Genomic DNA, 14,233 nt, shown 5'->3' with positions numbered 1-14,233 from the left:
ACAGAGTATTAGAAATGAACACTTCATTATCACTTATTGAATCTGTGTGGGGATGAAGGGATTGTGTTAAACATGCTTTAGTTCCTCACATTTTCAATCTTTTTGTCCAACCCACTGAGCTAAAGCTGAAGCTCTGCATCTGAGCTGTTTCATTTAAATGTATTGTGTTGATGCACAGAACCAAAAACAGTTGTCTGTGTCCAAATATTTATGGACCTGACTGTATTTAATCTGTATCAGGACCTTTATCAGCATCAGTATTTGTACCTGTATCAGTATCAGGGCTGAAACCTATCACGTTATTTACTGTAGTGAGTAATCAGGCTTTCTCTGGAGTGGGTGGAGATGACAGTGCTGTGAGTCTGCATCGCCATCACCTTCCACATGCTGTTCTGGTCATTAAAAGAAAAATATATTTTTAGTAAATGAAAGCTGACGTTTCAATAAAATGAAGAAGTGAGAGAGCGGCCGATCGTCCTTTGGTGGAAGAGGCTGTGGCCTGTGTTTCTGAACGAAGCCCAGAGGTCTGTCCATGACAGGAACGCTTCAGTCTGAGGCTCTCTGATGATGAAGAGCACCGCTCTGCTTCATGTTCACGTCTGACTGAAGCTCGTTCAGAGCAGCAGCTCTCAGGTCAACCTCGCAGCCTTTTTCTCTCGGTGAGTAAAGATGCCGTCTGTCTGTGTCTGAAGTCTGGAGCCGTTTCAGACTTTCATGCTGATGTTCGGCTCGAACAAGCAGGAGATTTCTGAGGTTTTCTGCTGCTCTGCTGGTTTGTGGATTCCAACATCAAAGCAGGGCAGCAACATGAGCCCAGCTCAGAGAAGACTCAGTGAAAACAGCGACACCTACTGGACACTTACTGTGGTCACATGTGATGATGCCGTTGCTGTTCTCTTCTCTCTCATTTTTAGTTCATGGACAACAAACCAGCTTATAGAACAAAACATATTAAGAAGGCTGCTGTGTTTATGGTGCTCACCACACGGGTCTCACAGATAAGACCTGAGACATCTTTCATCTGTGCTGGACTGAAGTGTGAGTGAATGCTGATGGGAAATAAAGATGAATGAATGAAATGCAAAAACCTCCCCATGTGGAAAGATTTTTAATTTAAAACATTTTATTTAAAAACCTTTTTTATATGGTTATATAATTATTCTTTATAAACGGCCTCCCCAGCCTTGGGGACTCGTTCATCACGTGTGTATACGTGGTATTTGTTTGCCAGCATACAGCGCTTCACTACCGCTAAAGTTAGTGACTTTACAGGATGCAGAGCCTGGTCCTGACCGCAGGAGGCAGCAGTGTGCCACAGAGCCCGTGAGGCTCCCGGAAATGAAGCCGCAGACGAGGCGCTGTGCTGTAAATGGAAAGTGAAAAAATTGTTGTGCGGCTCCGTTTCTCGGGGGTGACTGATATCAGGTGAGTTTTCAGACAGCTGGGAGGCTCGCAGGCAGGTGCGACTAACGCGCTGCTTCAGATGTTACTTGAAGGAATAAAGCGGGAAACGAGGCGGGTTACGAGCAGTTAGCGTTAGCCTCCGTTAGCTCCCGTTAGCTCGGTGGAACAAATGCTCGGTGAGCTGTGACCGTCTCACGGTCTCTACGGTTATTAATCCAGCAGGGAGCGAAGAACAGACAGGTTTTGACAACCCTGACGGTGTGGGAATCCGCACACCTGCAGGAGGCTGACGGAGCAGCTACGCCTGTGCTGCGGTGGAGCTAACAGTTAGCCCCTGACCAGCTAGCAAACACTTTGCCCTGCGGATACACCTGCGCTTTAAATATGTACATGAGAACAAGTGAACCAGCCGGAACAAAACAGACCTCAATAAATATGAAAGAAATAAAAAGCTGAACTACACAGTGTAAAGTTATAAAATACCAATTAAATTCTAAAAGACCACAAAAGAAGCTCCTTTAAATGTAAAAGATCTCATAGACTGAAAAAGAAAAATAAGTCAAAATAAAGTAACTATATCACGAAATGGCTTGTTAAAAAATAAATAAAAATAAAGAAACTAACAGTAAAATAATCAGGTTCCTGCAGGAAACTGGTGAGCAGGTGTTAGCAGGTCAGCATCTGCAGCTTCAGTCCATCACTGAAGCATCTCAGTGTTGGAGCCGGGACAGGTGACACTCCTAAAATTGGGCCTCTCTCTTTACCCACTAAGTCACCATGGTAACTGATGCTCAACACCTTACCTGGTCGTAACCTGCACCTGGTCAGGAGGAGGTGATGTTCAGAGTTTCCTCCGATTCGTGAAGCTTTTTCCTGAGAGCAGTGAAAGAACCCCGGCTGTGAATCTCAGACTGATCATGTGCTGTTGGAGGAAAAATTTTAAATGTTGTTCTGTGTGATTCTGACCTGCTGCTGAGTCTGTAAGCTGATGCGTGACAGTGAGCTAAACCCGGGTAGAAACATGGATCTGTTTCTCCCGTCTGTTTATTTTTCAAAAAGTTCTTCTGCGATTAAAATGGAAAAAAACCTTCTGAATGACTATGTGTCCTCATATTTCTGACAGTTTGTAGCAGATGTGGTGAAAATCAATGTCCGTTGGTTCTGGTTGAATCTTCAAGTCCAGACGTCCTTCACTCGCTGCAGGACGCTGTTAACGGCCTGTGTTTGTTTTAAAGGCGTCTTTCACAGAGTGTGAGCAGCTGCTGAGGGGGGGCAGACTCGCCTGTCAGGACAACTGAAGAAGAAGAAGGTGGAGGAGGAGGATGGCCGGCTTTTTGGATAACTTCCGCTGGCCCGAGTGTGAATGCATCGACTGGGGCGAGAGGAGGAATGCCGTGGCCTCCATCGTGGCCGGAGTTCTGGTTAGTGTGAGGCAGAGAGGGGTGGAGTCTGTTTGAACTCTCCGATAAGATAAATGTTCGCTGCTGGGAGGTTGGTGAATGGTGGAGGTCTTATTGGAGCTGTAAATATTCCGCTTCACGCGTCTCAGTGATCTGTTTCCTGTTTGTCCCAGAACAATGCCATAATCTCTGTTTACCTCAAACATCACTGTTAATAATCCAGAAGTTTGCTGTGATAGTCTGATGTGTGTTAGCTGTTGGACTGATTTTTACATCTGACCAATCAAAGCCTCATTCACACAAACACTTTTTGCTTTGCTTTCTGTCCAACATTCACACACATTCATCCATCGGAGAGCAGTGAGGTTTAGTATCTTTCCAAGGATATTTGGTGAGCAGCCAGATGAGCTGAGCTGCAGCCGTCCCATCATCTGTAAACACTCAGACATTAGTGACAGCACGGATGTCTGCTAAGGATGGACAGGAAGTAAAACCTTTAGAAACATCACGTCTCGCTGTGCACGTTCTCTTCTTTTAGTTCTTCACCGGCTGGTGGATCATGATCGACGCCGCTGTGGCGTATCCAACCCAGGAGCAGATGAACCACGCCTTCCACACCTGTGGCGTCTTTTCCACCATCGCTTTCTTCATGTAAGTGTGAAACGTTGCTTTCATACCGTACATGCTTTCAGAGTTGTTAGACCATTGAGGCGCGGGCGGGTGGGATTGTGTGCTTTATATGGTTTCCTGCTGCAGTGAAATGTAATTTCAGCTTAAACATCTCAGCGAGGCTTTGAAAGGACAAATTGTGACCTCCTAATTACTTAGAACTCTTCTTTCACCAAAGAGGAACCAAAACCTTTCACGATGTGACAGGAGAGCAGCCAAACTGCAGAATCATTCAGTCTGTTGTTACTCTGACCTCGATGCTGTTAACGAGCTGAGCTGGTGTCAGACAGGTTTGACCTCAGACTCCGAGGAAGTTACAGACCTGCCAGATTTCACGGTGTGCTTGGAAACTGGTGCTGCAGTCAAATGTGAATCAACAAAGGTCAAAAACAAAGCAGAGTGTCTGATTGAGACTCTGAAACATCATGTGATCACTTCCTGTTTATGTCTGCAGTGTCAGCAGCATGAAGCGCTCAGACTCCTCTATGTGACTCTGTGTTCATTCTCAGGATTAATGCAGTTTCCAACGGCCAGGTGAGAGGGGACACGTACGGAGAAGGCTGTATGGGCCGGACAGGTGAGTGTTCGTCACCTGTCAGGGATCTGCTGTGGACTCAGAGGTGTGAGAAACGCACACGTGAGGCAGATGTTAAGAGTAAAGTGCAGAGCCTCAGCTGTCTGTGTGGCTGTAAAGAGACTAATATGTGGTGTAGCTCAGTCACAGACCGCATGCCGGCGTGGGTTCGAGTCTGACCCTTCGTTACGTGTCACCCCTCTCTCCCCCTGCTTTCCTGTCTCTCTTCGCTGTATCTATCCAATAAAATCTAAAATGATATTTTAAAAAACGTATATCTGACGGCGGTGTGAATCCTGCCCTTTGCACAGCCGTCAGGATGGACAAACACAGCAGACACAGCACTGCTCATATGTAATTGTACTGCATGTGTCTGCGATTGCAGGAGCTCGTCTCTGGCTCTTCATCGGCTTCATGATGATGTTCGGCTCGCTCATCGGCTCCATCTGGATCCTGTTTGGAGGCTACGTAGTGCCGAGTGAGTTTCTCCCCTCAGTCTGTCTTTGCTGAACATCCAAACATGCAAACCTGGAAATGATCAGAAGGCTGGAGGGTACGGAGCCCCGCAGGGGACATGGGAGAAAAAAAAAATTAAGACGGACTTTTGCGAGATCTCGCAAAACAAACTCGGGATCTCGCAAAAGTTTTGCGAGATCTCGCAAAAGTTTTGCGGGATCTCGCAAAAGTTTTGCGGGATCTCGCAAAACAAACTCGAGATCTCGCAAAACAAACTCGGAACAAACTCGAGGTGTCGCAAAACAAACTCGGGATCTCGCAAAAGTTTTGCGAGATGTCGCAAAACAAACTCGGGATCTCGCAAAAGTTTTGCGAGATGTCGCAAAACAAACTCGGGATCTCGCAAAAGTTTTGCGAGATGTCGCAAAACAAACTCGGGATCTCGCAAAACAAACTCGGGATCTCGCAAAACAAACTCGGGATCTCGCAAAACTTTTGCGACATCTCGCAAAACAAACTCGGGATCTCGCAAAAGTTTTAGCCGCATTCTTCCCATTAGCTTGAAGCTACCAGGAGGTCGAGACCTACTACAGCCGGGAGGAACACCGCTTTCCCGGCACATCGTGCCTCGACCTCCCGGTCGGCTTCGAGCCAGCGTCCGAAGAATGCGGCTAAAACGTTTGCGAGATCTCGCAAAAGTTTTGCGAGATCCCGAGTTTGTTTTGCGAGATCTCGCAAAAGTTTTGCGAGATCCCGAGTTTGTTTTTGCGAGATCTCGCAAAAGTTGTGCGAGATCTCGCAAAAGTCCGTCTTAATTTTTTTTTTTCTTCCATGTCCCCTGCGGGGCTCCGTAGGAGGGAAAACCAGAAGTTATATCTTTAAGTTAATGGACAAAGTCAGAGTATGTTATGGTTTGGAGCTCAAAGTCACTGCTGGCCTTTATCAGCTGCTTCATGGTGTTTTCTTCTGCTCTGAATCACATGACCATTTTGGAAACTTTGAGCTTTTTCCTGTGGTTTGGTCTCGTTTCACACACAGAAAAAATCCACACGAACTGAAAGCAAACCTCAGTGAATCACTACAAACCACACAAGAAGGTTCAAACTGCTCATTGTTCTCGTGACTGAGGCGCAGGTAGCACTCAGGGACAGCCCTCGGTTCATTTCACCTCCAGCGGGTGCAGCTTGTGGCCTCTCACACGTGACCACAGCAGGGTGTTTGAGGTTGCAGCGTAGACCTGGTATCCTGAAACCAAATGATGGATCAGGGAGTCTTATTTTAAATTCAGCTTTGCTCCTGCAGCAGGTCCATACGCTGCAGTCTCCACCCTGCTGCGCTTGCTGTGTGAGCAGCAGAAGAAAAGCCTTGTGGTTATTACACTGTGGAGTCTAAAAATACAACAAATGATTTTAATCTGACTTCCTTAGACCTGCGCAGGGAGTCGGCTCTCTCTGAGCATGCTCAGTCACAGTGAAACCTGATGTGACTGATAACATGTCGCTGTGTTCCCTCAGAGAAAGAAGTGGCTCCGGGGCTGGCTGTGTTCTTTCAGAACGCCTTCATCTTTTTTAGGTGAGTGAAAAGCAGCAGCGCTGACACTGAAGCAGCTGTTGTAATTAACCAGCTTGGTGCCAAATATGTGCTTCCTGCAGCGTTGCGACACATTACATGAAACCTGTTGCATCTTATTTCCCGTAATGGGCGGGAGCTCCTGCCGGGAAAGCCTGGCTCAGTTTAACCCATTCAGGCCCGTTCCTGTTCCACTAACTGATGCAGAAAGAAGAACTAAAGGATGGATACGAGCGTGAAAAGAAGCTTTGCCATCCACACAGACTGTAAATACCAGATTTCTCAGGGAGGGGGTTTCCAGCTCTAAATGAGTGTTTCTGTTTTCTAACCTGCTGCAGATTAATGATTGATTCACACCCTGTCTTGGTTGGAGTTCGTCATCATGTTTCACCTCCACCTGCCTTGTGTTCATGTTAGTTTAACCACAGCTGTGTAGCTGTTACATGACAGAGAGCTTCATTAGCCTCCAAACATCACAGCACTGTGGAGCTGAGCTGTGTGAGTTTGGATCTGTCTGCTCAGTGTGTGACATCACTGTGACATCACTGTCTCCTCTCTCTGCAGCACTCTGATCTACAAGTTCGGCCGCACTGAAGATTTATGGGGTTAAGACGTCTCTACAGACACACGTGTATTTATATCCTTGTGGGGACATCTCATTGACTTTCCCTAGCCGTTTACCCTAACCATCAAAAATGAACGCCTGACCCTAAACCAAATCATAACCTAATTGTAACCCTGACACTAAAACCACAAATTTGAGTCCCAAAAATGCCTTCAAACTCGGGACCAGGATTTTGATCCCCATGAGGGCTGTTTGTCCCCACAAGTATAGTATACTACCAAATTTTGGTCCCCGTTAAGATGCTAGTACACACACACACACACACAGAGCCTTCAGATGTTTTGTATTCTGCTGTTTTACTCGAAGCTGTAAAAACACTTTTAGTATTAATGTTGCTTTTTAAATGGAGACCAATCAGTGCTGCTGCGCACGCACACGCATGTAAATATGGTTCTGTTATTATGTTTCACTTCTCTCTCTGTGTCATTCTCAGTGTGTTTTGTAAAATGAGGGAATTCCTGCCGCCGGTCTTACTGTTACAGTGTCACTCTGGGAGATTTCAGCCTCACTTCCTGTTGATTAGATGCTAAAGGTCACATGTTAGCCGTAAACAGCTGGATGTGAGACTCGCCTCTCGCTCTGACAAGAAGACGTAAACAAATAGCCGAACAAACCGGCCCCGTCCTGCTGTGGTTGGATGTAGCACAGTCGAGCGGAGCGATGTGTAGCCGCCACAGGACGGATGCTAACCTGTTAGCCACAGGTCACACACACACACACACACACACAGTGTTTCACCTCGTCCATCAAGTCACGCTCACTCTGGACAGTTTTAGATTTATTTTTTTTTTACCTCAGACTGTACCTGATTGGTTTCCAGATTGTACTTCCTATGACTCCTCCAAATTAAAAGTCTGTGATTGTTACATGTAACATTATTTTTAATGAAAATCTTCCAGGCTGACACTTCAAGGGGGCGGGGCTAATTTATAGCTGGAAGCACATTTGCTGTCATTTGCTTGGATTATAAAAGGACTTTTTCCCCTGAACTTCCTGTTTGTGACTAGGATGTGTGTTGATGATTTTTCAGTATAAAAGTGTAAAATCTCGGCTGCTTCAGTCGTTCCTGAAGCTCGGAGCAGAACTCAAACGGTCATTTTTCTGAAACAATAAAAAGTGTTGTGGGCGTGGCTGTGAGCGGCTGCTTTGTTTGTTACTGTAACCTTTGACCTGCTGTTTACTGGAAGCAATGACTCAGCCTCACCAGTGACTCAGACATTTTTATTAAGGTGAACTCTGCAGGGAGGAGGGGCTTCCTGTGACCCCCCCCCCCACCCCACCCCAAAAAAAAAATCACATGAAAATTTCCCGTAGACAAACATTTACCCAACAGTGTTCATGTTACAGGCGCATGCGACACTTCCTATTTCACTGAAACAGGAAGTGTTGGCCACAACTGTCCTCTTACCGCAGCCAGTCAGATCCAGCAGTGAGCGTGTTTTTCCCACCTGCCCAGGAACGCTCTCACCGACAGTTAAAAGAAACTCACTCTCAGAGTTAAACAGGACTGTAGGAAGTTTGAGAAAGAGCACGCAGACGTGTTTGCAGTTCCTGTTTTTCTACTATTTTCTGTCATCGGAGGTTTGAAGCAGCGTGGAGAACATTCAGGGAGGCGTGGTCATTCAGAAACGATACTTGGTTAATGCTAGAGTGACCCGCTTCTCTGCTGCGATGGTTGTTAGCACGCAGTGGTTAAAATTAGTGTCAGGAAGCTGCTCGCTGCGCTCCATCCTGGTTTTACTCCACCCGCTGTCCTCATGGGAGTAGTTCACAAATGTTCTGAGATCAGGTGCTCACAGGTAAATAACCCAGATGGTGCACGGTTTCATCACCTGGAGCAGGTGAGCGACTCAGTCGCCTCTGCTGGTAAACTCTGAATGGAGTCTCTGTGAGTGGGCGGAGCCTCTCCAAGAGTTCAGGAAGCAGCGGCGGGAGGGCAGAGTGCTGATCTGGGCTCGTAGTTACTGTGAGAGATCTGGAGGTCGTCATAGCGCTCTTCAGTGGGAATAAATGTTGGGACTTCAAATTCCCCAGGAAACAGATTCTGAAGGAGGAGAAGACACAGGAAGCTCAGAGGCAGTGAAGACTAACGATGGGCGATTGGACAAATATAGCGACGACAGGCTGAGCCTTTCACCGATTGTTTTTACTTTATTTATCTGCCCATGAGTACGTCTGCTAATAATGTTGGTTGAAGCTCAGAGAAGCTGTTTTAACTCTTCCAGCTGCGAACAAATGCAGCGATTCATTTAATCAAACCTCAGAACAAAAGAACGGCAGCAGCCTGTTTAAAAACTGTTTACTCAAATAAAAAAACACAATAGTGGGAAACACAGAACGGACTTTTCCCCACTCTAACCGTGTCTGTGTCACACACTCGACCAAACAACAAATACAAAATTAAACCAATCTAACTTTGCTGGACTGACGGCTCTGTTAACACCATTGGACAGTTCAGTGACTCATCGGTCACCATGAAGAACCACGTCGGTCTTACACACTGATCGTGATCAAAATCAGCTCTTTTACTCGCTGACACGCTCAGAGTGGATACAGCTCCCACCAGTGTCTGTGTGGTGAATGTGTGCAGCAGTGTTGGTCTTACCGGTGGGATTTCATATTTATATGGCTCCAGGCAGCGTTTGATTTTCTCAGTTTGGAAAAACCCGAGGTATCCCAATGCAAGAATGATGATGGTGATGACCACGATGCAGACGAGCAGCCCCACGATCATCGGCGTCCTGTTCACGTGTTCTGAGAAAACAGACGCAGTGATTTTACTGCTGCAGCTTTAAAACCTTCAGCTGATTCAAAAGCAGCGGAGTCGTTTACATCTGTGTCTCTGGTTGGAGTCGGAGCGCGTTAAAGGAACGTTACACCAAGAAGAGCAGCTTACCTGACGCAGGGATGACCTCACACTGGATGCAGCTGCGTGGTTCCACGAGCTCCCCGTGGACCGTATAGGCCACCTGAACACAGTACCGCTGCCCCTCCTCCAGGTCTTCAATGGTCCTGGAGGCTATGGTGTCTTCATACTCCTGATGAAGACAAGGACACACACACACACACACACACACACACACAGAGTGAGTGAATTAAACATAATTCTGTTGAAGTGTTTGCTTCTGCGCTGTGTTTCCCAGCTGAATTATCCGTCTTTTTATTTACTGTCAGAGCTCCACGGAAACTAACCCAGCTGTGCAGCTTAACATTGATAAGAGCAGATGTTTATCCCCCCATGGACCCATGACCACATGCTGTTTCAGGGCTTCACTGCAGCTGCTGCCCGTTTGTGGCTCTCTGGCTCCAGTTTAGTCCTAAAAATGAAGGCGCAGGATTCATCTGGACACAAAACTGCTTCTCAGTCACTTTGAGTCTCTGAAAATGGGAACTGTGTAAAAATAGCTGTAATTCTGAAACAGTTTGTGCAGATTGTCCGTTAGTCTCTGTGGTGGTGCAGAGGCAAACTGTCCAAATATGCATGGACCTGCCTGCACACACTGACCATGTGGCTGTATCAGCAAGCACACTGGCATGAATAATAATAATTAGAATAAACTGCTCAAAGGAATTAAAAGAACACTAAAAACTACAGAGCCCAGCAAGGGACATTCTTCAACGCACATATTAAACAAATATGTAAGACTGCGTTCTTCCATTTGTGCAACATCTCTAAAGTTAGAAATATCCTGTCTCAGAGTGACGCTGAAAAACTAGTTCATGCATTTATTACTTCCAGGCTGGACGACTGCAATTCATTATTATCAGGATGTCCAAAAAAACTCCCTGAAAAGCCTTCAGTTAATCCAAAATGCTGCAGCAAGAGTCCTGACAGGGACTAGAAAGAGAGAGCAGATTTCTCCTGTTTTGGCTTCCTGTTAAATCCAGAATTCAAAATCCTGCTCCTCACATACAAGGTCTTAAATAATCAGGCCCCATCTTATCTTAATGACCTTGTAGTACCATATCACCCTATTAGAGCACTTCGCTCTCGCTCTGCAGGCCTACTTGTTGTTCCTAGAGTATTTAAAAGTAGAATGGGAGGCAGAGCCTTCAGTTTTCAGGCCCCTCTTCTGTTTCTGATCGTTTGGTCAAACACATTCACACTAATGTGCTACCAGAAGTCATTTTGTAGCTCTGGCAGGACTCATCCTGCTCCTCTTTACACAAAGGAGCAGATACCACCCCTGCTGATGGGTTAAGGCCTTCTACAGCCCTGTCCAGCCCTCCTAGAGTAACTGCCTGTCTCCTGGACCCTCCTCCATGTCTTTGAAGCTGAGCTGAGAGAAACTGTATCCTGGAGGAACGAGCTGTGTAACCTCTGTAGGCTCCAGGTATCACAGCAACACTGAGACTAGCCAAATGTAAAACTAGTGAAAAACAGAAAAGTGAAAACATTCATGTTCTGGGGTTGTCTCCTCATTCACACCCCACAAGTTTCACTGACTTGATGTTAAACTCTGACTAAAGAGCGCTGCTTTCATTGTTTCAGCAGTGACACGTGCTGTAACATCAGGTGAGCATAAACACCTGGAGGAATCACTCCGTGTTCTCACCTGCAGAGGACTCTCTCCCTCTCTGCCAAAGTAAATCCTGTGCTTGGCATTGCTGGCGTGTTCCTTCGCCAGCTCGTGGTCATCGTTAAGGAATACGGTGAGTGATCCAGGCTGGGTCAAAATGCTTAACGGAGGCGTGCAGACGTCACCTGGAAGAGCAGAGCGAGCGTCAGCACAGCAGCAGCTCGTGGTTCACACTCTGGTCAGGATGGTTAACACCTCGAGTCTCACAGCTTCACCCACAGACAGCGCTGACACATATCTGAGGTTTCTCACCGTATCTGCTGCAGGCGTTAACACCTTCAGATCTCAGCCCCCGTCTCTCGGCCTGCACGCGCAGCATCACGCAGCTGTTCTCAGGCGAGTCGTTAGTGTCGCGCGGCCCGATCGCTGATATGTTGCAGGAATGGAAAGGCGTCTGGATGCAGGCTGGAAGAGCTTCCCATTCATCAGAGTTAAATCTGAGGATGAGGAACAGAAACGAGTCAGAGAAAACATCTGCTCAGCGTTCTCTCTGCTGTGAAACACAATCACTCTTGTTGCTGTAGTGTTATTGAAGCAGGAGCTTTGGTGACCTCTGACCTCTTCCTAAACATTTTACCAGCCCACTGTGGATTATAATCTGTGACAGTGACACTACACTCAGCCTGCTGCTCTCTGATGGCGGCTTTCATGTGAAACTGTGAGAACGATGGAGTAAATAACATGTCATCAGCTGACCTCTCGCCACCAACGGCCGTGACGATATAAAAGGAAGCTCCACCTTAAAACAGAGCACCTTCCTTGGCTGTGAGGTCTCACCTGCGGTAATTCACAGTGTAGGTAACGTCCGGCTCCCCTGGAGTCCACGTCAGCTGACCCTTCTCCACCTGGACGTTCTGTGGAGGCGGCGGCGGCGCCAGAGACGCGACTGCAAAGGTGAAGAAAGCAAACCAGAGAAACCCCTGCATAATCCAGATTATTGTTATTCACGTGATCACAGCCTCAGATGATTTATTAAAGAGACAGCAGGAACCATCGACCCCACGACGTCTGAGCTCAGAGGGACAAAGATTCAGAAACGAGGAACAACATCTGTCTGCTGCTCACGGCACGTTTTTAGAAACTAAACAGATGTGAACCTGATGTTTGTGGTGACGTCATTAAATCAGATTTCTGTCATTTATTCGCTTTCATGTCTGTTTTCTGATTGGACAGATCAGTTATTTATCGACTGAGAGTGTCAGAGTCAAACGTCTTTACAGTGAACAGATGAATGAACATTTGTTGCATCAGTAATAATGAAGCTTAAACATGTTGACAGGCTGATGTAAACAAACACAGAAGTGACGATTATAACCTGAAATAAACTCTTTGAAAGCTTCACACATCCTTTCCTGTCATGTCAGGAGCTTTGGACATTTATAGCCCACTTCCATATTTCACAGGAGCCTTTAACCCTCCAGCAGCTGCGACTGTTTCAGCTTTTTAACCTGAAACAGTCGCAAACAGAAAAAGGACATTTTCTCATTTTAGACGCGCTGAACTGAACATTTCCTGGTCTGAGCTCAGCGAGTTCCGTATTTTATCCGGATGATCAGTTTTAAGCTAAACTCTGACATTTGAACCTAAATGTGACGTCGACTCTAAATCCACAGGTGAAACCCAGCTGACAGGTAACTGCAGCCTTTCGTGTTCAGCTGGAAAAAACTGACGCCGATTACAATAAAACAGCTTGAATGACTGAAAACATTAGAAAATGAAATTTTAACATCAGTTATTTTAAAGTTCAGTCTGACTCGGGAGCGAAAACATGATTAAAACACAAAATCTCTGTCTGACACACACACACACACACACACACACACACACACACACACACACACACACACACACACTATTGCTTCATCCGGGGTTAGCCTGCGGAGCTACAGGCCGTTGTTAGCCGGTAGCTCGGCAGGTATTGTCCGGCGGCGGCGGCTCCTTACCCCGGGAGAAGGCGTGGAGGCAGAGCAGGATCAGCAGCATGGTGTCGGCCTCATTCCTCGGTCTGTGGCCGGTGTCCGAACGTGGTGGCTGGCTGGAGCTGAAGAATCGAAACACCGACGCACTTCCTCGCGGAGCTGGATAGTCTGGACGTCTCCGTCCGCAGACTGCTTCTGTCTTGGAGGATTTCCGGTTCCGCCTCTTAAAGCTGTACGTGACAAACGATAACAAAACACCAACAAGTGCTCCACACGGTGTTTGATCGCCGCTCACAGCCGCGGGGACAGACTGTGTTTACCAGCAGAGCTCAGCCCCACCTCACCTGTGTAGCCAGGTGAGTTACGCTAACCTCCCACCTGAGGGTCCCGGGCCCTGCACGTCGAAGCTCAGCAATGCCCGTGCGTGGACTCGCCCTCACACCAGCTCACACGGGGCTGAGTATCGACCGACCAGGGATTCCCCCGCGCGTTCACGTGAGGGTGACGTCAGCAGCATGCGATCAATCACAGGAAACGAGAGTTAAGGCTTCCAAATAAATAAATAAATGAACCGTTTATTTTATGATTTTCTGCGTTCAAGGAAAACGAAATGCTTTCTTACACGGAGTGCTGCACTTTGGTAACTGTGTAACTGAAAATCTGAAATATGCAGACTGGGTTTTTGTTTGTTTTATGTCATTATATTACAGGTTTGGTTTTAGTTTTTAATATATTCAAGATATAATCAGTCATTTTTGAAGTTATTTAATCAAAAAAAGAATGTTGTACTCATAAACTTACATGTTAGTCTGTAATTTCATCTTCCAACTAACTGATAAGTTTAGAATTAACTTCTTAAAACAGAAACAGGCACCAGTTTGTGGAGGCTGTCATGCTGAACACAGCGGCAAAGATATCTGGATACTGCACCCTGTCGCTCAGCCTTATCACATTTTACGCATCAGGCTGGAGTACGCCAAAGACAGAGGACAAGAGCAACTGTAGATGTTTGCATACTGTGGACGGACAGCTAGATT

At 46.6% G+C, this 14,233-nt stretch overlaps 3 protein-coding genes across 4 annotated transcripts in view; 2 read left to right on the top strand and 1 right to left on the bottom strand.

Moving 5' to 3' along the window:
- LOC146501177 (uncharacterized) overlaps nucleotides 1-14,233 on the top strand; it is a 67,956-nt gene that overhangs the window by 16,409 nt on the left and 37,314 nt on the right. The window lies entirely within an intron of this gene.
- Nucleotides 1,293-7,976, top strand: LOC146501180 (transmembrane protein 50B). The gene is made up of 7 exons (XM_085135639.1): nucleotides 1,293-1,425; nucleotides 2,640-2,825; nucleotides 3,343-3,455; nucleotides 3,983-4,050; nucleotides 4,433-4,525; nucleotides 6,018-6,075; nucleotides 6,637-7,976. Exons 2-7 carry the CDS (start codon nucleotides 2,727-2,729, stop codon nucleotides 6,680-6,682), a joined length of 477 nt encoding a protein of 158 aa, XP_084991765.1. The 5' UTR covers nucleotides 1,293-1,425; nucleotides 2,640-2,726; the 3' UTR covers nucleotides 6,683-7,976.
- On the bottom strand, nucleotides 6,635-13,658 carry LOC146501179 (uncharacterized). Of its 2 annotated transcripts, none has more exons than XM_085135623.1 (7): nucleotides 13,221-13,658; nucleotides 12,055-12,163; nucleotides 11,530-11,714; nucleotides 11,254-11,402; nucleotides 9,594-9,735; nucleotides 9,303-9,451; nucleotides 6,635-8,741 (listed from the first exon to the last, which is right to left on the bottom strand). In XM_085135623.1, exons 1-7 carry the CDS (start codon nucleotides 13,258-13,260, stop codon nucleotides 8,613-8,615), a joined length of 903 nt encoding a protein of 300 aa, XP_084991749.1. In that variant the 5' UTR covers nucleotides 13,261-13,658; the 3' UTR covers nucleotides 6,635-8,612. The 2 variants fall into 2 exon arrangements, with proteins under 2 accessions (XP_084991749.1, XP_084991750.1); XM_085135624.1 differs by having other exon boundaries at nucleotides 12,055-12,171; nucleotides 13,232-13,658.

This window comes from Neolamprologus multifasciatus, chromosome 16 (assembly GCF_963576455.1).
Source record: "Neolamprologus multifasciatus chromosome 16, fNeoMul1.2, whole genome shotgun sequence".
Lineage (NCBI taxonomy): Eukaryota > Metazoa > Chordata > Actinopteri > Cichliformes > Cichlidae > Neolamprologus > Neolamprologus multifasciatus.
The sequence above is the reverse complement of the archived record's forward strand: the minus strand, read 5'-3'. Positions and strand labels throughout refer to the sequence as shown.